The 24,324-nt window shown below is 40.0% G+C and overlaps 1 protein-coding gene across 3 annotated transcripts in view; it reads right to left on the bottom strand.

Moving 5' to 3' along the window:
* LOC135638827 (trihelix transcription factor GT-4-like) overlaps positions 1-23,314 on the bottom strand; it is a 37,076-nt gene extending 13,762 nt beyond the window's left edge. The window contains exons 1-5 of one of the 3 annotated variants that reach the window (XM_065152287.1): positions 22,594-23,314; positions 21,124-21,162; positions 5,414-5,578; positions 4,955-5,176; positions 4,420-4,488 (exon numbers count right to left, since the gene is read on the bottom strand). In XM_065152287.1, coding sequence (XP_065008359.1) covers positions 4,420-4,488; positions 4,955-5,176; positions 5,414-5,578; positions 21,124-21,162; positions 22,594-23,170 — 1,072 coding nt within the window. In that variant the 5' untranslated portion in view covers positions 23,171-23,314. The remainder of the gene's footprint in view (positions 1-4,419; positions 4,489-4,954; positions 5,177-5,413; positions 5,579-21,123; positions 21,163-22,593) is intronic. The other 2 variants (XM_065152288.1, XM_065152289.1) reach the window with 2 other exon arrangements.
* Between the last annotated feature and the right edge of the window lie 1,010 nt (positions 23,315-24,324).

The following is a 24,324-nucleotide window of genomic DNA, read 5'->3' as shown; positions in this document are numbered from 1 at the left end:
AAGTATGCAACATTTATCGTTGCACCCTACACTACTAAACGGAGGAGGCGGCCAAGTTGATGATAAAGAATGTGGTGAAGAATACGACCAAGTTATTGCACTCCTACATTGCTCAATGACCAAGAAGTATGGTTCTTGGGGCGGTTCTTACGATATGAAGAAGCAGTCATCAAAGCCTACCAGCAAGCGTCGACGAGGGCGTCGACAGTTTAAGTTGGGGAGAAAATCACAAATAGCCATCGTACACTCATAACACCTTCATCAACAGACCGTTTGTCGCTTTTGCTTGCTTATAAACTTGTTAGCAGTGTGTTTTGCCTTGTTTTTGTGTGTTTTTGCTTGAAAACTATAAGCAGGAATAATTTGCAGAGCTGTAGAGCGACTGCTTACCAGAATGGGCAAAACTATCCCAAAATGGTCGATTTTTCACATGCCATGACTTGTTTTGTGCAAGCTACTGTGCAGTGTGAAACCAGAACGCTAGAACTACCCGGGTGGCACAAGATTAGATGAGAGTTTGAGGTAGTGTTAGGTGTTGATTGGATTCAGAAGTTCGCACATAAAACCTATAAGAACTTAACAATGGGCTTGATACCCGATGAGCAATCGTTTGTGGACTTGCGACTATTTATTTACCTTTTAAAGTATATATTTTCCCTTTCTCTCTTGCACACTAAGTGTTTGCTGAATTGCTTATAAAGTTATCCTCTTTGCAAGATGTTGCACTTGTTCGTCACTTATTTTTTGAAATAATCAATTTGCTCTTTTATAAGTCCTTTGGATCCTGAGCGAGGTTACATCTAAGCTAATCCTTTGCTGATCCTGAGCAAGGAAGTGGGTTTGTCCTTTGTGACACTGAAAATTTGTTGGTCACAACATTGATAACACTGGCCCATTTTGGATCAAATTCACATGCCACAGACTGCAATATGCAGCAAAAACCCAAAAACTATCAGCACCCTAGAACCTTGAGTGGCATAGGACTGGATGTGCCTCCAGTAAGCAGGTTGGTCCCTCACCATGCTCCATAAACTCGTCGTGCAGCTGTGACATGGGCATAACTTGCTTCTTTTGAACTGTGACACTATAATGGAACTTTTCAGTGCTGATACATGGGTTTGCGCTAGGGCTCCTTAGAACCAGGTAGGTTGCAATGGATGTTAGAAGCACAAATTTCTATAATATGCTTTACTTGCCATAACAAACTTGCATAAAATTCCTTACGAGGACCGGTGGTGAAGAGGTAGGGACCTCTGAAATTTTAACTAGTAAATAATAAAAGATACTTGCATGATATGCCTTACATGGATCTCAATTGCAAGAAAATATCTAAGTATGTATCCTAACTCCAAGTAATTCTTCTGAGATATTATTGCTTCCTTTTGTTGTATTCTCTGCAAAAGTGCACTGATGGTAAGTTCTATCGTGTGTTGCAAGAGATTTAATAGCAGCTACCTCTAGATATCCCATTTACCAGATCGTAAAAAAACGAAGACTGTGCCCTCATATGTTTTCTTTTGCAACCTTCAGTTTCTTCAACATGTTCTCCCATGTCTTGATCTTGTATAACTTTGAATTTCTCTGGTTTACCATGTCACGACCCGGGACTGATGAGTTAACTGGCCAATAACTCCATTTTGATCCTCAACGGCGGACCAAAATGCTTAAGCGGGAGGTTACGTAGTACACTCATCAAGCCCTTATAAGCTAATCATACACATTCCCCACTTCCGATGTGGGACTAATGGGATATTACATTATCCCCAACCCAATTAGCTTGACGTCCTCATCAAGGCCCGACATATCCCAGATCGAACCCTAGCATAGTGCATGTGAGGTTTAACTTAGTGGTGGCTCCACGCCGTGATGAGTTCTCTGACTCCATCCACGGGTAGCCCTTTCCTACTCGAGCCCTCTCACCCTGCCCTAATGCTAGGTCGGCTCTGATACCAAATGTCACGACCCAGGTCTGATGAGTTAACTGGCCAATAACTTCATTTTGGTCCTCAACGAATGTCACGACCCGGGACTGATGAGTTAACTGGCCAATAACTCCATTTTGGTCCTCAACGGCGGACCAAAATGCTTAAGCGGGAGGTTACGTAATACACTCATCAGGCCCTTATAAGCTAATCATACACATTCCCCACTTCCGATGTGGGACTAATGGGATATTACACTATCCCCAACTCAATTAGCTTGACGTCCTCGTCAAGGCCCGACATATCCCAGATCGAACCCTAGCATAGTGCATGTGAGGTTTAACTTAGTGGTGGCTCCACGCCGTGATGAGTTCTCTGACTCCATCCACGGGTAGCCCTTTCCTACTCGAGCCCTCTCACCCTGCCCTAATGCTAGGTCGGCTCTGATACCAAATGTCACGACCCAGGTCTGATGAGTTAACTGGCCAATAACTTCATTTTGGTCCTCAACGAATGTCACGACCCGGGACTGATGAGTTAACTGGCCAATAACTCCATTTTGGTCCTCAACGGCGGACCAAAATGCTTAAGCGGGAGGTTACGTAATACACTCATCAGGCCCTTATAAGCTAATTATACACATTCCCCACTTCCGATGTGGGACTAATGGGATATTACACTATCCCCAACTCAATTAGCTTGACGTCCTCGTCAAGGCCCGACATATCCCAGATCGAACCCTAGCATAGTGCATGTGAGGTTTAACTCAGTGGTGGCTCCACGCCGTGATGAGTTCTCTGACTCCATCCACGGGTAGCCCTTTCCTACTCGAGCCCTCTCACCCTGCCCTAATGCTAGGTCGGCTCTGATACCAAATGTCACGACCCGGGACTAATGAGTTAACTGGCCAATAACTCCATTTTGGTCCTCAACGGCGGACCAAAATGCTTAAGCGGGAGGTTACGTAGTACACTCATCAGGCCCTTATAAGCTAATCACACACATTCCCCACTTCCGATGTGGGACTAATGGGATATTACATACCAACTGCTGAATCATTAAGTTGTAGATAATTAGTACCATTTGCATCTAAGGTTTTAAATTTCAACTGATATCAGGTTATCAAGTTTTAAACCATATCAACCAAAACACTGATCACTGGCAACCAGCTCTCCCTTTCTTGGCAACCCTCATCCTACTGCTCCGGACAGCCAGAAGCACCTCTTCGCTTGTTTTTATGACAAATTTTTACATCTACTCTCCAATAATTAGATTCAACTTTCTCCATCAAGCACCAATCACCCTCACACTCATTGAAAACCTGTTTAAGTCATGTTATTTCCATGTCCTTCCTTATTTTTCTTGTATTCTTGCAATTAAGAATCAAATATTTTTGTCTTATCTGCCTTCTGTGGCCACTTTGTTCACCCAGTTGTGCCATCAGCACTCAGCATGTTGGTCATACTGAGTGTTGTTAAGGAACAACACCATTATTACACCAAATGGGGGGCAAGGACCAGTACCAATATGACCCTTGACTGTATCTTGCAAGGCACAGGGCAAATTTCTGGATTCATTTTTTCTATACCATATTAAACCATGACCACACTTTGTTTCAATTTCACTATATTCCTACATATTCAGCATTTGATGCTGTCACAGATGGATAAAATATGCTTGCTCAATCGAGTGGTGGAAATACATAGTGAACAAAGAAGAGAAGAATTAAAGAGAAACCAAAACAAGAAGAGAGAAGATTGAGACTTGCAACTAGTGATTCAAAAAACGCTAGACGTCAAAAGGTGCCAAGGTCTCAACATGCCCGAGGTGCTAGGCGCTTGTCCGAACGAAACGAGATGCTCTGAAATATTAAAATATAAAAAATATATATAATGCAATTGATAAATATGATTATATGAATAAAAATACGATATTAACTACTGTTAACAGTAGATTATCTACTGTTAACAATAGTTAGAGGGAGAGAAAAGAGTCATCGATAGTGGAAAGTAGGGAAAGAAAGGGCAACAGTGACTGAGGAACTTTTGGACGACAAGAGACAGATATACTAGTATGTTAAATCCTTAAAAGATGGGATAATGTACAGCACAGATATCTATTAAATAATAATCTAAATAGACAATAATATACATGACAATGCTTGACATTCACTTAAAAGGACTAAGTTTTAACTAGCTTACCTATCATATTCATCACCAAAGAATTTATTTTTAGTACATAGTACTTCAAGAATGCAGAAAAGATAACAATAATATATGATAAGGGAAGGTAAAAGCATTATGTTCATTTTGCTGATCATGCTTTGGTACTTGATATTAACCACATAATACAGTATATTTAAAATCTTAGAGTCACCTCATCCATAATAAAAGATCAACATATATGGGTAAAGAAAAGTTCTCTTAAATAACACAAAGTATCAATAACAATCTTAAACATGACTAGAAACATCTGTAATTATTTAAAAGTCAGATACCTTGAGGAAGTATAGGACATGCATCAAGGATGAGGCAAGAAATTTGAAGTATTTGTGCTTTATGGAAGACTAGCCAAACAATTAGATCTGTGTTAGATTTATCCTGATCTCATATTCATATAGAGCAGATCACTCGAGTTGTAAAAGACATGTATATTTACCTTTATTTATGAAGAACATGCAATTACTTCCAAAGACAAAAAATATGCAATGACAATGTCATACTTAGAAGGAAACAAAACAACCGATTGCTTACTAAATATGCAATTACTTAGAACGAAACAAAACAACTTGTATATTTACCTTTATTTATGAAGAACATGAAATTACTTCCAAAGATAAAAAATATGCAATGACAATGTCATACTTAGAAGGAAACAAAACAACAGAGTCCTTACTAAAACATTTTCTGGTGAAGAGGATATTTCAATATCAAAGTTCAATATAAATAACAGTTAACTGGAAAATGTCAAGCTCGCTAAATCTGTACAGTTCATATTGGAGTTTGATATGGATATCTAATCATTGTCATTACCTTCATCAAGATGGAGAGTGTAGGAACCTAGAGGCATATCTCTATCAAGGCTGCGAATCACATTTTCGTCATCCTCTAGCCAAAATGCCCTTTTGGTTCTTAAACCAAATGCAGACTTGATGGCCTCCTTAATTGCCTCGGCAGTGCCATCGATACCAATCCTTCTTGAGTAATCACCCCATTTGACCAAAATAACCCTTCCATCATAGGAGGCATTATTATCTGCTTAGACAGTAGAAATGAACAATCTAGTCAAAACCAGGGATACTAGCAGTACGTCATGCTACATCTGTTGTGTTTACACTGATATATTTGCATATATCACTAGTAATGCATCAAGAAGTTGCATGAATGTTCTGAAGCAGTCAAACCAAAATGTTTCTGTTTTCAAGATGATGTCCAAGAAGAAACAAATAAAAAAGTTGTATATTTCTATTAGAAGACATACAAGGACCTTACCATTCACAGAAGGATCTCGCCAACTCCAAGGATTTACACCACTAGCTGCAACCGCTTCAGCGGCTGTTATGGCAAGTGGATGTCTATCATGCTCCAGAGGTCTGTCCATGTTGAGTGGTGATCTACCGTTTGCTAGAGAATCATGGATATAGCTATTGTTATACACTGAAAAAAGGATATATATATATATATATATATATATATATAGGCACAAATATTACTCACGGTACAAAAGCTCTTGTAAGTAGCAATACAACTAAGATTACCACCAATAACAGATGATAAGAAAATGAAGAGGATATTTTTACCAGAGGAACCTCTAACAAGAAAATATCTAATAGCAGCTTTATTCTTGACAAAAAGAATTGAAGTCATAGTGGAAGAAATCAGCAAAATAAAGGCTACGGATAGAGAGGCAATGGAACTTGCTACTAGGGAACAACAAGTTCGATGCTTCAGAGAGACAAATTTTACTAAAATTGTTACAAAGTAAGCATATTTCTAAGTTCTAACCCATCAGTCATCAAGTCTTATCTTTTCTCATCATCCAATGTGGGATTAACTAGGGTGTAATAAGCACTACTCGACTTAAATATTTGAGCTCCATATGATCTCCAGACATATAACTCATGTCAGTCACTATAACTCATGTCGGTCAATACAAAGGACTCAGATTGATTCAATGTCATTTATCATAACTTAGTAGCCTACCGGCATGCCTACTTGCAAAAATGGGCCTTCAAAATGAGACCAAACATAAGGGTTCCATTTTTTGTCTCAACCATATGGACCATGTCCAAGCAGGCAAAAACCAGGATAAAGAATATCTCTTTGCCCAAAATCCATATCCAAGCAAAAACTAATATATGGTATTATAACGAAATGAGGTTCAGGTTTTATGCAGTCAAAAAAGTGGGTCTGAATTACCAAGTAAACATCAGATCAGTCTAAGTGGGCTGAGTCCAGGTTATATGTAGTTCTTTATTATTTATCAAAATGAAAATGTGAACTAGCTGTTATACTTAAAGTTTGATGAAAATTTCAGGTCAACCCTATCAAGTTTGAGTAGATTGAAAAAAATAATGACCAACAAAGTACATAGATTAGCCTTCATATCACAACAGTGAAATATCATTAGGTTTAAGTTGTCCAAATGTCAAAATTTTGAGTTATTGAAGGGTTCAGATTTTGATTCTTACAGTACGTCCTAAAGCTATTCAATCAAAATCTGATCCAGACTTGTTGACCTTATGTCACGGACTACCACCGTGTGCCTGCAGGCTGCAACACCTTTGTCAACGGGCCATCGCCACTTATGTTTGCTTGTACAATTGTTTGACACAGTGTTTTGCCTAGTTTTTGTGTTTTTTCCTTGGGTTTTGTAAGCCTAGGCAGTTTGCAAGGCTGCACAGCAACTATTCGCTGAACAGGGCAAACTGAGCCAAGTTTGCCTCGTTTTCACATGTTGCGGCCTGATTTCTCAAGCCTGCTATCACGGATAAAATTGTAAATGGGGTGTTTATTGTAATGCTCATGTATGTTCGTATCTTTCATTTTGTTCATGCTTTGCACAGCATGTAATAGTAGGTTTAGCAGCCCCATTTTGGTTGGTTTTGATAACCGTCTTAGGCGTGCAAACAAAAGTTGTCATGTGGGCACTTGTGGGAATTTCGGTCTATAGTGGACCATTTTCGACCCTTTGTTGTGCGACCGTTCAAAGCTTGTAAAGTCTGTTTATAATTTACATTGGCTATGAAGTGTTTGTTGAAATGATTGTTTGTGAATCCCGAGTGAAGAACTTTCTCTAACCCGTTTTCTCTTTTGTTTGTCATAAAGGACTATAGGAGTTTCGGGAAGGCTAACCTTTGTGGATGGACATGCAAGGGTGCCGCACGACTTAGGCAAAACCAATTAAGTGCATGACATATAGTATCAGAGTGAGACAAGTACACTTAGAAACACTTGGCATGCAAATGTGGGAGACCTAGCCCCGCTGCGTTGAGGGCAGCTAGCACGTGCGACCGTTTGGGGGAAACAAGCATAGAGATATAGGGAAATGAGTCACTTAGATGAGTGGGCATCTGAGATTGACATTCAGAGGAATGGCTAACCCTTCGCGCGAGAGGCACCATAAGGACAAGTAAGCTGAGAAGAATACGTAGCACACAAAGGTTGGGATGGCTGAGTTTGAGCTATGGCTCGACATTGACAACCATACTTGACGGTGCTCAAGGTAAGCGGGGTGCTTAGTAAAGGATGCGACCATGCAAAGTGGAATGTGTTGCTTGGCAATCGAAAAAGTTGTGTAAAGCTCACAAAGGTGAGAGAAATTGCTAACTCAAAGACCATCCTTAGTATGCATCAGTATCTCAAATGCCTCATGCCACTTGACCACCGTCGTCGTTACCTCCTCCTCGACCACTGCCATCGTTACTCCCCGACCAACAACCTTCCCTCCTTACATCCTTACGCTGCCCTACCTCAACCCCAGCAGTGCACGCACCATCGATTCCTTGTCTCAACCCCGGCCGTTTCAACGTTGCCTCCCTCCTCGCGGCGACGGAAACATGGCAGCAACTCTTCCTCGTAGTGACCGCAGCACTGCCCTCGGCATCCGCTTCCTCGGCAGCTTCGCGTCAATAGTGCTAATGCCCTTGGCCAGACATCAGAAACAAGAACTAAGGATTACAGATTTGCAATCTTACGTAATGGCTACCGATAACTCAGTGAAAGCACAAATGGAAGCATTGGAAATCAGAATTGAGAACTGGCTACAAGAAACACTTAATAATTTCAAAAAGAGCCTATCGGAGAGCCTTATCAAATTTCAATAAGATGGGAGCTCAAGTTCTGCGTTGAACAAATTTAGAGATACGGGAAAAGGGCAACAAAATTGTGACACAAACTACCCACGCATTAAGATAGAATTTCCGAGATAGGAAGATAGGGATCCGACCAGTTGGATCTCTAGGGCAGAAAATTTTTTTCGTTTTCATAGGACCCCAGAAGAATCCAAGGTAGAAATAGCCTCAATCCAGCTAGACGGAAATGCAATCCAGTGGTATGATTGGTATGAAACTTATCACAGAGTTTCTTCGTGAGAACAGTTCAAGAGAGGGCTTCTTGTTTGCTTTGGTCCATCTGAATACGAGAATATTGATGGACAGCTCGCCAAAATTCGTCAGACTTCTACAGTGTCGGAATATCAGAGCAGGTTTGAAAGATTGTCAAATCAAGCTAGAGATTGGTCTGAACGACAGCTCGTGGGTATATTTATCGAATGACTTAATCTAGATATCCGATGTTAAGTTAAAGCTCGTCAACCCCGTACTATGATCGCTACGATATTATTTGCACGTTTACATAAGGAAAAAATTAGTAGGGAAAATCGTCGAAACAGAAGTGACAACAAACAGATGATCAGCAAGCTAAACGAAACAGAAGCTCAAACGTCGCATTAGACAACAAACACTTGACCACCGCCGTCGTTACCTCCTCCTCGAGCATATCAAAGAAAAAATACGAAACAGAAGCTCAAACGTCGCATTGGACGTTGCACACATTTCATTCTTATCCAAAGCACATATAGAAGCACATAACCAAAGCTCTGGATACCATATCAAATAGATAGAGAGTGATGTGGGATCATAAACATAATATAGCCTATCCATTTCTGAATAACCACCAAACATAATCTAGAGCATCATGGGCTCTAAGCATATACCCTTTACCATTTTTTATAAAGGTCCAAATAATCCCTTTATCATTTCTAGCAAAGGTCCAAATAATCCCTTTACTATTTTTAGTAAAGGTCCAAATAATCCCACAAACACCAGAGTACAAAAGGGTATTGTGAATAATAAATTAGGACATATCGAAAACACATACGGAACAACGGAATGCATGTGCCTACACGGAACATTGCGATACAAACATGAACTTTACATAATAGATTCAAGTATGCAACAAAAGTATACAGGATTTTAGAGCAATAATGTAAAGCTCAACTGAAGTAAGGATTTTAACTGAAATCAATTTCCTAAGAGATGAAATAAGAATAGGTGAAATCGACCAAAGCTCGATTCTGACAAAATTTGCGAGGCACATTTCATGAATTGTTTGGATAACCAATTATGCTCAAATTTGCACAAAATAAGTATCATTCGAAAGATATATCAATCTAAATCTAGATAAATCAAGTTTTGTATAAATTGGAGAGTCCATCATTGAGTTATCAACAGTTTAGTAACCAAAGGTCAGAGAATATTATCTTTGTTTTGCAGAATTCATATGTTGATTTGAATAGATGAATCAATAGTAATTTATGCTCCAAATCATTCAAATCAGATATGCACAGAAAGATCTATGAGTCTAGTTTTTGACAAATCATGTTTTGCATAAATCAGAGTTTTCAACAGAGAGTTATAAGCAAGCCGACAGTCTCTGTTTTATAGATTTCATAGGGTTAGTTGAAATAACAGTTTGGATAGGCAAATAGACTCCAATTTTATCAATCATGATATCAAAAGAAAGATATGTGAGTTTATCTTCGGATGAATTTGATTTCGCCTGAATCCAAAATCGTTGCAGAAAGTTATGGCTAGAACAATACAGAAAGGTCAATTCGTCGAAAAATTCCATATTCACATTCGCTCTTTGAATCCATAGTCTTTCTTACCGTCATGTTGTTCACCGAAGTGGAGCTCCCAGTAGCTCCCGACCATACCTTCGTATGATCTAATCCCTCACGAGACTAGTTTCGTGTGTATCCAATTACCACGAACTGTTCCACCACGATCCGCTGCACCATGTTGTTGAATCTCGGATTTTGATGATGAAACCAATCAATATGTGTTTATGTTTTAATCTGCGTTTTGAGTGACGCAGGATGCTTCGATCAGGATGAGACAATTAAAGCAGGAAAATCATGTTGGGCCAGAGGAATATGTCCGAAGATTGGACGTCGAGCCGGTGGATCGATCGACGTATCGACAGAAGGCTTTGAGCCATAGATTCGGGCATCGGGCCAAGAAGAGCGGACATTGCGCTAAGGATATCAGAGTTGTGGAGTCAACTGGCCGATTGGGCAATAGGCCGCAGGAGAGGACGATGCGCCGAAGAATCGGATGAAGCGTCGAGGGACCAATAACATGCCGGACAACTTGATTAGATGCCTAGGATTAATTGTCTAGATCGAAGTGTGTTTTACATGTGCAGGATTAACTACGATAGCTTGAAGACATAAAGCAAGTTTACCGGAGTCAAGTTCGATGAGTGTTCGAGAGTCCGCCGAGAGTCCGAAGATTCGTCGGAAGTGTTGTTGAAACCAACCGAGAAGAAATCGAGGACTTGCCGAAGTTTTCGGAAGTCCGCCGGAGAGATCGTCGGAGGTTCGCGGAGATCACCGAGAAGGTTCGGCTACTTGCCAAAGACTCGCTGAACTCGCCACAAGACCGGGAGCCTGCTGGGGGTCCGCCAGAAGAAATCCGAGGGTGTATCGGAAGTCCGCCGGAAGTTTGCCAAAAAGCTCGCCCGAAGGAAACTCGACGTTGTCGGTTAAAAACTTGCTTAGGACTATGTCTTAATTTCGTAGTTTGCATATAATTAGGGTTAGGATTAAGAGTTAATCCTATAACCCGGTTAGGGGCCAATTGGGCCCAAGTTCGGACTGGTTTGGGCCAAGTTTGGAGCTCAACCAGTGAGCTAAAGTAGTCTAGGCGGTGGCACCGCCAGTACACTGTCAGTGTCAGACACTGACAGGCGGTGGCACCACCAGCATCGGGAAACCCAAAAGCAATTCAAATTTGGAGCCCAAATTTGAATCCTCTTGGGGCCTATAAATACCCCTCAATTCTCAGCAGAGAACACAACCTTTGAGAAGTTAGAGATTGAGAAAAAGCCTTAGCAAAGTATTTAACAAGTTTTGTTTTCAATAGCTTGAGTGTTCACCTTCCTCTTTCTCTTTGAAAATTTGTAAGAGTGTGAACCACTTGTAAAAGGTTGTAAGAGGGGTATTTGTCCTTCCCCTTCAAAGTGATTTGCTAGTAGAAGTTGGGAGCCTCATTAAAGAAGGCTTCGCAAGTGGATGTAGATTATTTTGACCGAACTACTTTAAATTGGTGTGTTCCTTAAATGTGTGAGTATTTACTTTTCTGAAACCGTTATTTACATAGTAGCAACAAGCTTTCGGTTTTCACCTTCTCACTTTACTCGAGCTGCTTTTTCCAAGTCATTGACGAATTGAAATTTCTGCACATTTACGAAATCGTTTTCAAATTTACAAGTTTTAATCCGCTGCATTAATTCACCCCCCCACCCCCCCCCCCCCCCCCCCTCTTAGTGCCGCTCCGATCCTAACACATGTCGTCTCTTGATGACATCTCCATTGCATTCTGATCATTACGGGATAAACTCGGATTACGATCCCTCCATGTGTGTCCTCTGCTAACACATCGCAGGGTCTCTTCCAACTTCCATTGTGTTCGCTCCATTGGTAATCGACCTTCGTCCATGATTACATTCGTCCACCCTATCACGTCCCTCAAAAATATCCATGATATTAAAATTTTCATCACAAACTAATCCAGGATCCAAACTAACATTTGAGGTCACTAAGAAAACATTCAAGTCAAAATTTCACCTCTATAATCCTCAAATTCATAAACCCTGTGCAGTTTATAAACATACAATACATCGCTCGATAATTCATAAAATCTGAACTCATCATCAAAATAATAACCACAACATAAATTCACAAGTGGGGAAATCTACTCAGTCACAAAACCATCGTTTACCATAAGTTCATATCATTACACGAATTAAACTTAACATTCCAGAATTCTAAACATGAGAGATCCTTTAAACTTATACAAAATCCACAAGTTTAGATTCATCGTCAACATTTCATTAGATGCAGCGTGTGCTTATACAACAAAAACATATTTACTAATAAAGATCTGCCCAAAATCTTTTAGCTTTCCACTGCCTCAGCCCAATCTTAACATTTAAGCAAGCGACAAGCTATCCTGAAAAATTTATACAACAACGGGGTGAGCATATAAAGCTCAGCAAGTGACTAACATATCCATGTCAAAAGAGGATAATTTTCAAAGAGATAAAGTTTTAAAATGCAAGGCAGAATATAAGAATTCATAGACGTAATATCATTAGGTGCAGAATCACGATTGTCATTTCAATCATGCATATTGGTTCATAACAGATGGGAGTAATTGGAGCATATCAGCAACGAATGAAACGTTTTGGAGCATATCAATAATAAATGAAACATTTCGGAGCTTATCAATGGCATATGAAATGTTCCGAAGCATATCAACGGTGTATGGAACATTTCGAAGCATATCAACAATGAATGAAACATTTCGGAGCATATAAATAACAAATGAAATGTTTCGGAGCCTATCAGTGGCGTATGAAATGTTCCGGAGCATATCAACGGTGTATGGAACATTTCGGAGCATATCAATAACAAATACCAAACAGAAGCTCAAACGTCGTCTTTGACGTTGCATTCATATCATTCTTATCCAAAGCATGTACAGAAACACATAACCAAAGCTCTGGATATCATATCAAACATACTGAAGGTGTAGTGGGACCACAGACAGAATGTGATTCATCCATTTCTGAATGACCACCAGACAGAAGTCTCCCACGTCTGGGAGCTCCATCCACCCACGTCTAGGTGAAGTCAGAGGGGGCCGGCAAAGCATCGCAGGCTCTATGCATAACTCCCTTTACCATTTCTGGCAAAGGTTCACATTATCCCACAACACCAGAGTACAAAAGGGCAGTATGAACAATAAATAGCATATATCGGAAGCACACGCGGAACAACAAAACGTACATGTGCCTTTACGAGTCAATACGATGCAAGCAACAATCTCTCACAAATGTATTCAGATTTGGAATGAAATGAAAGCAAGAGTATACAAGGATTCCAAGCAATCATATGTAGCTCAATTCAAATAAGAATGTTAGATGAATTCAATATCCAAAGGAATGAAACTAGAATAGGCACATATCAAAAGCAAATGCGGAACAATGGGATATACATGTGCCTATATGTGTCAATGCGATATAACATAAACGTTACACAAAAATGTTTTAAAAATGTAAATAATTTATATGCAAGAGCAAACCAGAATTCAAGCACTAACATAAGCCTCAATTGAGCGAAGGGGACTGAATGGAATCTATTTCCAAACGAATGAAACAGAATATACGAAATCGACCAAAGCTCGATTTTTGACAGGATTCAAGAGGCACATTGAACAAATACTTCAGATTATCAATTATGCTCCAATACTCTTAAGAAAGCTACTGTCGAAAGATATATCAATCTATTTTCTAATGAAATAAGTTTCATACGAATCAAGGTTTCCAATAAGGAGTTACCATTGATTTAGTGACCAAAGGTCAAAAACAAAATCACTGTTTTGCAGAATCCATAGGGCGGAATCAATAGATAGCAGAATAGGCATTTGAATTCCAAAATTTTCAATCTATATATCAAAAGAAAGGTTTACAAGTCTAGTTTCAAATGAAATCAGTTTGGTACAAATCAGAATTTCCAACAGGGACTTATAGGCATTTTAGTATCGAAAGGTCAGAATTTTGATCCCTGTTTTACAGCATCCATAGGCTCAATTGAAACAGACGTTTGGGAAAGTATTCGGAGTCCAAAATTTTCAAAATCAGTGTCAAAAGGAAGGTATAAGAGTCTACTTTCAAATAAACAAGGTCCTGCCTAAATCCATGTTTGGTGCTAAAAATTATGACTGAAACAATGTATAGGGGTCAGTTTACCAAAAATTTTCAGATCCATGATTTTTGTATCTAACAAGAGAAATATCAGGTTCTAGGCTGAAATCTTTCGAATAATTCAGAATAAATATGAGATCAAAGACTAATAATTCTGTAGGATGGGATTATAACACTTGCCTTTGAGAATTATGATCCTAAATGAGAAGATTTGAGCAAGAAACCTTAAAGCCCCAAAATTTTTTCTTCTTCTTCTTCCCTCTTTTTTCTTCCTCTTCTTCTTTCTTTCTTTCTCTGTTCATCCACGTAGCTGCCTTCTCTGGTTCCTTAAGAACGAAGGCAGAGAGGCTTAAACGGTGGGATTTGTAATTTTATGCATTTTGCAGTTTAATCCTTGTATTATTATATTTACGATTAGGTCCTCAGGGTTTACATATAGGTCCTCAGATTTTTTTTTTGAACAAATCCTCTAAATCTTATGAATAAGTTCTCAGATTCATATTTTGGCTCTTTTATCAAATTTAAAATAGATACTTACATTACAATTAGAAACTTATACAAAAATTCAGAAATGAGGGATGTTACACCTGCCCTCGAGTCACACCCAGACAAAGCATAGCTCTAGGACAGTCCATCACCTAGTAGCTCCCGAAGTCTACCGACTTCGCTAAAAATGGTGCACCATTGTTTGGAACCTGGGCCTCTGCCCCCACCAACACAATCTCCGCTACACACTGTTTCCTTCATGACAACTTGAATGGCAGCACTGTGGCGTATTCTTCAAGAGTACCCGCCTTTGCGACCTCTTGCCTTGTGCCAAGGCCTTCTGAACCCAACTTCGCCTCCGCAAAATGAGTCGCATTGGTTCCTCCGTCAAATGCTTCTCCGAGATAAGGTGCATATGCCTCGAAGCTCCCTTCGTCTTTGGCACCATGCAAGATGAGTCCGCTCCATCAGAATAAGGGACCTATGGAACGACATGATCCTACTCTTACCTCTACAAAAGTTCATGTCCTTGACCTTTGTCCAATGAAAGCTTTATGCCTCCGTTCCATGTTCCATCTCCTATGCCAACTCCCTTCATGCGGCTTGGGTACTTCACCAAGTTACACCCAAGTTGCTCCGCTCCTCGATTTACATTGAGTTGATGGTGGCCCTCGCACCCACCATTCCATGGGTCAGCCTTATATTGAGTTTGATCTTCATATCGACTCCAAGTGTGCCTTCATTTTATGTTGCCTTGCGTCGCTCCTTCACTTGATATCGTATGGATGCATTACCTCATTCGAGATCATGCAATAACCCCTCGCCACTCACTCGATCCGTTGAGCTTTGTGGGATTGTTGTCTTGAGGTACTCCTCAACATGTGCGGTCCATTACACATGTTTCTCCCTTTGGAGAACCGAGACTTATCCCTTCAAGGTATTTATCTCATTGGAGTAACTTCTCTCTTCGAATCCTTCCTTCTGGAAGTTTCAGAGACCACCATCCCCTTGGACTACTCTGCTTTGCTGAACAAACTATGCATTGTTCTACCCCTGCAAATGCACTTGCTAGATTACGACTCCACGTCAATACAACCCCCGCTGCACCCCTCAAGGCCTAGCAACATGCTAAACTTGCTGCACACTTTAACCTCCTACGGACATATCCTTCTCATGCTGAAGAAAAAATTTCAATGCTCCATGGCACCGAGTTTCGGTCGCCTTGGGATGGCCACGAGCATTCCATCGTCCGGATACAAGCCCTTGCATGAGTATCGAATTCTTCGAGTTAGCAATTCCCCTCATCTCTATGAGCTTTGCACAACTCTTTCAATCGCTGAACAACTCATTCCACCTTGCATGGTCTTATCTTTTACCAAGCGTCTCGCTTGCCTTGAGCACTATCAAGTATGGTTGCCAACGTCGAGCTGTAGCTCGAACTCAGCCATCTCAATCTTTGTGCACTACACATTCTTCCAAGCTTGCTTTTCCTCGTGGTGCCTCTTGTGCAAAGGGTTGGTTATTCCTCTGAATGTCAATCTCAGATGCCCGCTCCTCTGAGCACTCTTTTTCCCTACATCTCCATGCATGTTTCCCCCGAACAGTCGTGCGTGCTGGTTGCCCTCAACGTAGCCCCGCTAGGTCCCCCACGTTTACATGTCAAGTGTTTCTGTGAGTGCTTGTCCCGTTCTGATACCATATGTCACGTACTTAGCTAGTTTTGCCTAAGTCGTGCAGCACCCTTGCGTATCCTTCCGCAAATGTCAGCCTTCCCGAAACCTCCTATGGTCCTTTAGGACCTGCAAAAGAAAAAACGGGTTAGAAAAAACGTTTCACTCGGGATCCACAAGCAATCATGTCAACAAACACCATATAGCCAATGCAAATTACAAACAGGTTTCATAAGCTCTGAACGGTCGCACAACAAATGGTCCAAAATGATCTACTACAGACCGAAATCTCCCACAAGTGTCCACATGACACAACCTTTATTTACAAGCCTCAAACGACCACCAAACCTAACTAAAATGGGGCTATTATGCCTTCGACCGTCCATCTACATGTTGTGCAAAGCATGAACAAACTAAAAGACACGAACATACATAAGCATTACATCGAACACCTCGTCTACAATTTTGTCCGTGACAGAACGTGAGCTGATATGTGGACCATCCCCATTTCTGCAAGGCCAATCAAAATTATAAAAAATCAAAAAAAGTAGTGGGGCCCATCCAACTTGGCATTAAAAAAAGAAGAAAAACCAAATAAGGGCTCATGAACATAAGCCCTCTTCTTGTGTATGATGTTGCTGTCATTGCTGCTATCGTTCGTGACATCATTGCCAATGTTGTTGGCACCGCGTTCCTTCTTCTAAGTAAGGTTAGCCATACCGAGGTGTAATACTCGGTACGGGCAATCAGTACTAGTCCAACAAGGGATCGGCATGCGGACCGCCCTATACCAGGTGGTTGCATTACATAACCCTGTATCGAGTGATATGGGGTCTGTACCGGTTGGTAACAGTCAAAATCCGATCATTACCAACCTGTATTGATCGATAATGGTTGGATTTTGACCGTTACCGATCAAGGGTTGAGATTGCTCTGCTTCAAATGGTCAAATTGGCTATTTAAACCCTAAAACCCTTTCCTCTCCCCTCTTTCAACTCATTTCACTCTCTCAATCAAGTCAGACTACTAAAGGAACCAAAGACACCCAACCATCATAGTCATCCGCCCAGCGTGTAAAGGCAAAGGCAAAGAAGAAGGCAATACCATCAACCGCACCATTGGAAAGAATTAATTCGGACGACGAGACACCTCAATCGCATTCAACAACCTGCTCGGTCCAGAGACATGGCAACGACGTGGACAACAATGCCTCGATCGATAATGGCAACAATACCGAGGAGTCAATGGTCTCATCTACACAATTTAAGGGTGGTGCATGGATCGAAAAGCAATATTTTACACATACCACCCAAGATTTAGATCATAGAGCTCGACGAGATGCTAGCCAAGTTCATACACAGAAGGGGAAAGCAATACATCATTTTGAGTAGATGCGATAAAGCTTACACGACATAGACACGAAGCAAAGCTCATCGTATTCACAGTCGTCATATTATGGAGAATCTTATGGCCAACAGCAGTACAATGATCGATCATATGATATGAAGCAATAGATCAATGGCGAAAGTAGAAGTTCTGACATTCTCCATGCTCCGCACTAATACATGCCATAATCATCATTGCCTTAGGAGCTGCCTTGGACACTTGTGGTTCACGACGATCAGACTATGATCATCACCACATTAATGCATCAATGACATACGGTGTATCAGTATACTATATCGTGGGATCATCACCACATTAATGACAATGGCGAAAGTAGAAGTTCTGACATTCTCCATGCTCCGCACTAATACATGCCATAATCATCATTGCCTTAGGAGCTGCCTTGGACACTTGTGGTTCACGACGATCAGACTATGATCATCACCACATTAATGCATCAATGACATACGGTGTATCAGTATACTATATCGTGGGATCAATTTCATAATTAGGTCCAACAAACATATCAAATTGATATATAAATACATAAACTCGAAGACCTCGATCCAGTGCCCATAGTGTCCTATCATTAATTTTGATGGCAAAACCAGGTATATCCATCGATTAATTACTTGATTCATTTGAATCTTAAAGTTTAAGTTGTTTAAAGAATAGTCTAACAATTCAAATCATTTCTTTGTAGATAATTTAATAGTAACGGAAGGATGGTCTGGAATATACCACAAAGCTACTCCTCAAAGCTCGAAAAAGATGTGTCATTATTCTTTCCTAATTAGATTATGTTTGCTAAAATTATACTAAATTTATATTTATTTTTAACTTAAAACCCTAATTTAATTTTTTTATTTTTCAAAAAATTTTGGAGTTATTTTCGACTATTTTTCGTGTCGTCGATACTCCTCATCAAATCGACACAGGATACGTTAGTATGCCTCAGTATGTACCATACTGACGGTTGGTCAATACACTGATAGGGACCGATAAGGTGAACCTTGCTTCTGGGTATACTCTCGTCTCGTCTCCTCTTCTTCCTTCTTCTTCCTGCACCGTTTCCACTAGTACATACCAATGTACCATGTGTCGGTATGTTGGTACATACCAATCCGATAGATCACTGAAATGGGTTCGGTACCCGAAACGACGATCCTTGGTGTTAGGAACTACACCCCCTAGCCTCCGTAAGACTGGCTTGAAAGAAAGATAACTATTTTGCTACTGGTATAATAAAGTAAAATAACAAAGAAATAGACTAGAGAGTCTTGCAAAGCTTATTTGCAAGCTTTCTGTCAATCTGATTATAAGTAGCTTAAGGAGAAAGGCCTAGAAAATACTATTGTTTCCTCTCTACTCAGCCAGCCAAACTTCCTTTATTGATTGTTTGTTTATTGATGTGTCTGTTGGAGACCTCAACGCCCACTTCGATTAGGATGATCAGGCTCTAGAGCCTTCTAGTCCTGGATGGGAACTGGCAAATCAAGACTTCTCATTCTGTTATTTGTCAGGCTTGAGTCCTAGTCTGCTGAGACAGAAAAATTTCTCAACCCAGTTTGCAGGGTTAAATGGACCTGCTGCTGTTGGAGGCTCCCAGATGGGTCCGAGCTGAGCTGCTGCTTTTGTTGCTGGACACCTTTGGCCAGACAAGACTGTTGCAGCAGCTGACCTTATCCATGGCTTATTGGAGCTGTTGACTGATTAAGATCATCATAATTGATAAAAAGATAGGGGAATAACATTATTGATAAAAGCCCATGACCAAGAAAACTCCATTCGTTGATGATAAGAATTCAAATGAAGATGCTAGAAGAAAAATAAAGAAAATATGAATCAAACTCAAAAGCTTTTAACAAACTTAAACAAACCTGAATTTAACTAAGACCTGGCTACTTGTCCTATTATTACCTCCCTTTGATAGGATAAAGTTTATCTCAAGATTTATATACCACTAATCAAATTCTTGTTATTTATTATATCTTTGATCAGTAATATGCATCTTAACCATACCAAGTTGATGTTGTTGTCAGTATCACCACGATGCTAATTGCTAGCCATAAAACTTCAAATCCCTCCATGCAAAGACAATAGATGATAACAAAACTCAAGATGTCAGTAATTTATAGATACCAAGATCCAGTGTTCTATACAAGAACCACAACTGGTCTCCCCAACATGGATCTGCAATAACCCTCTTTTTGGATGCTTCTATCCAAGGTTTGAAATTTCGTACCGTACCGGAGTTTCGACGATCTCTCGGTACGGTACAGAATGGTATACCGAGCGATATATGTATATATATATATATATATATATATATATATATATATATATATATATATATATATATATATATATATATATATATATATATTTTTTTTTTTTTTTTTTTTTTTTTTTTTTTTTATTGGCCGACGTCGCATCGCCTCGGCGACGTCGCCTTTTCCTTCCCCACACGGGGCAACGTCGCCGAGGCGACGTTTATTTAAATTATATATATATATATATATATATATATATATATATATAGCGACGTCGCCGAAAAAGGCGCTGCGTCACCTCGGCGACGTCGCCGAGAAAGGCGACGTCGCCTCGATTTTATTTAAATTATTAATATATATTAATATATATATATATATATTATTATTATTATTATTCGTTCCGCCCGGTAACGGGCGGTCCGCGTACCGATATATCATCGGACCGGTACGTACCGCTCGTACCGGGCGGTACGGATCGGTATGGCAATCCTTGCTTCTATCTCCAATGAACTCTGAGATGTTTTACTTGCTCCAAATTGTATAATTGAAGAAAGTTTCTTGTTCTATCAGGATGTAAAAAAAATGTCAATCCATACTCAATGTGTTAGCCCCATATCACAAAGCACAGCTATATGTGAAGACATTCTACGAACCTTAATAAGCTGAATATTTTATGCGATCCTCTGTTACACAACATAAACTCTTGAATACACTTCCTAAGTTTTATATCATTGTTATTGTTCCTTACTATTTGGAACTCTTTAATGCATGAAGAAGGTTTTTAGCATCAATAAAGCTCTCATCACACTTTCTAAAAATCTCGAGGATAATTTTGATCATTGTCGTCAAAGCAAACAACCAATTTGTCAATCATGTACCTTAATTTCTACAGCATGTTCTCACAGAAATTAAGTTAAAAATACATAGAAAACAACTACTCAAACAAATGTGTGAACTACAGAGGTGGTACCAAAATGAGGTTGTTAAAAGAAAGATAACTTGCACAAAAGCATTTCAAAGGTCAATAGATGCAAAGATGAACAGGAAAAGGGAATATATTAAAAAAAGATTACCATACAAAAGAAAATAGCACAGGAGTATAACTTCTTAATACCTTCCACGGGCCCCAATGGAATATTTGCATCTTCAAGACCTACAAGAACATGTCAAATGATAAATGACAAGAATACAAAACAATAAGGTAAAGAAGTATGTTTATTCATGTTGCTTATTCATAAGTACAGAAAAAGCATAATGTAATTTCAAGACTAGTTAATGTGCTAGTCATGGAAATCGAAAAAATATCAATTTTCAGAAAAGAAAATGTGTTTGAATAAGAGCAAAAAGGAGAAAACTTTGCAGCATAAATAGAGAATAGACCTCAATTTAGTCGAGGAAACAGTTACCTTGGCATTTTGAGGAAATATACCATAACCAAAGGTAAGTGATTCCAAATAATTAGATGTTGCATTCTGTCTTATTTAAGCAATATACAATCATCTGGCCATCTGTACAATATTACTAGTTAAAATCCATAGTTTAAATGCCTCATGTTAATTTCTTGATAAAGTAACCATGATAGACAGGAGACATCTCTTCAATGATTACTTCACGAAGAAGAAGAATTCTGAAGATGTGTAAAAGCCAACACACAGAACCAATATATTATTGAACTAGCCACATAGTCCATTGAGATGATAAAAGAATCTAATAAACAAATACCATACCAATGTCAAGAACTATCCAATTACAGCTGATAGATATCTTTGAGCTTCATTCCAGCCACAATGGCTTGGGACAAATTTTAGCAGGCATAGGAAGTCTCACCAATCAATGATGCGAATTAGGTAGCTCGTCCAACCCTCTTGCCAAGATTTTCTAAGTCAATGAAAGCTGCTTACCTTAAAAAAAAGGCAAATTCTATTCTATTTTCAATAGAATCACTCAGGAATCAGACATGACACAATATGTCAAGAATATAATTCAATATATCTCTTCTCGTCTATTGGGTTAAGCTTTTACATGGAATGATGATGATCAACAATTAGCCATTGTATCAGAGTGGAAACCTTGTATTTGAATCATCCCACCCCAGGTCAGACTTAGAAAAAAAAAGTCATCCCTGACCAATTCAAGTTCCATGTAGTGAATTTGGGTCAAGCTTCAGACGGAATGACAGTGATAAAAATTTAACATGTCGTATGAGTTTTTACAATTTGTAGTTGTGAAAATGGTTGGCATTACAACAAGCGCTGTTCATGTCTGGAGAGCTAATGGGGTGACTGATGAGTCGTAGAAACATGTGGAGCAAAGTGAGCAAGCCTTAAAAACAAAAGGCAGCCCCTTACATAAGTGAAGAAGCTATGCTCAGACACCTTGCAAAGACACTGAGCTAGGAAGATGAAGAGAAGACAAATTTCAAAGATCAAAATTCCATGTTCATCTAATAAATCTGTCAATGCACCTCGAGAATTGAACAAAAAAGAATCGACTCCAGTACCACCATTCCAAATTGTGATCTCGCAAACAATTAAGAACATATTAAGTCCAGCACTGGAATCTGAAAGGGGCAAGAAAATGGCACCTTTATCAGGAAAGTGCAGGTAGGCATCAACCTTGGACGCCGCAGAGCTCTTGAATCCGGCCTTCTTGCTCCTCTCCTTGAGTAACTCATCGAGTTCCTTGTAGTACGACATCTTCACCGACCCACTCCCTTTGATCTGGTGCTTCGCCTTCTTGAACTCCTTCAGCAAGTTCCTCCACTTATCGGTGCACATGGTGGGCGACCGGTCGAACCCTTTCTCCCGCATCTTCGTCGAGATCTGCTCCCACAGATGCCTGTTCGACTTGGAGGTGTTGAAGAGCCCATCTATCTCCCGCCGGAGCGCGATGAGGCTCTTCGTTTCCTCTTGGATCCACGTCTCCGCGCGCTTCTTGGGCGCCCTGACCTCATGGTCCTCGCCGCTGCTCTCCGCCAGAATCATCTGCGGCTGCTGTTGCGGCGGCGGCGGCGGCAGTCCGCCGTTGTAGAAATCAACGCCGCAGGGCTTCTCGGCTGAGTACATTCTCCTTGCCGTCGCGACCGCGGCGTCTTCGCCGATGACGTTTGCTCGGCTGTGCAAGGATCGGGAGAGGAATTGGTCTAGGGTGAGGAGAGACATCGCCGAGGAGGTCCAAAACCCATGTCTCAGAGGTAAGAAAAGGTGGGATTTTTATGGTTGCTGTCTTTGTCTCAGAGAGGGGAATGGGGGAAAAGAGAGTGGCAGAGCAGCATGGGGACGGGGAGGATAAGATTTGGGGAAAGAATCTCGGAGATCACCATTGATAATAAAAATAAAAAAAAGAGGGAAGGAAGTGAAGCAGTGGGGGAAGTGTGTTGGGTGGGGTCATGGGAGCACCAAAAACCAGTGAGTGAGAGACTTTTACTGTTGGTCTCAATGTCTGTTGGCCGGTCCTGTTCAAACAGACCCTCAACTCCGTGGCCTTATCTCACCGATTAAACTTTACTTGCATTGCCTTGGTCTCACCGTGCAGCGTTATTCTAAAAGCTGGGCTTAAACATTGTTTATGAAGCCAATTACGTTTAATCCTTGATTTTGGATCAGCACCGTAATATCTCAATTTAATCTCGTATCGGATAAATAGATTTTTAACAACTCCATGAATGGTACGATGCTATTCTTAATTTGAGCTTAATTATTTTAAATTAATAAAGTTATTTGGCCTCTAATCTCATCTGACTGGAACGTGAAAAATCCAGTTGGAAATTATACATGGCTTGTCTCCATCTTCTCCATCTAGTCGAAGGACCAAGGTTTTGTGGTCTGAGCAATGAGCATTGCTTGAACAAGGCAATCATTTGTTTGTTCTGATCCGATTTAGGAGAAATTGGAGAGGAAAAAATCAATCTTTTGGGACCATAACAAAGAACTTGGCATTTCATCTTTTCTAAATGTCCATAAATAGTGGTTCTTCATGAGATTTCCAAGGGAAGGATTAGAAATCACATCCATCTATCTTGAAAGACATAAAAACAATTTCTGATTTACAGTAAGAAGACGAAGACGAAGACGAAGACCATGGCCATGGCATGTTGTTGTTGGAGATTATCAAATGTTTCAGCTCATCTAACGTCACTTTTCTATTCTTAAATTGTGAAAACAGGAGGATGGTTTTTGAATGATATTTTATCTTAACTGCAGCTAAAAGTGCTCAAATCAAACATTGTTCTGCCACAAGCTCTGATCACGACTGCATTATATATCAGCTATACCACTGAAGTTAATAATAGTTTTTGTCAACGATAGGTTAAAGT

The sequence above is a fragment of the Musa acuminata genome, chromosome BXJ3-5, assembly GCF_036884655.1.
Source record: "Musa acuminata AAA Group cultivar baxijiao chromosome BXJ3-5, Cavendish_Baxijiao_AAA, whole genome shotgun sequence".
NCBI classification, from domain to species: domain Eukaryota; kingdom Viridiplantae; phylum Streptophyta; class Magnoliopsida; order Zingiberales; family Musaceae; genus Musa; species Musa acuminata.
Note: the sequence above shows the minus strand (reverse complement) of the source record. Positions and strands in the feature narration are given on the sequence as shown.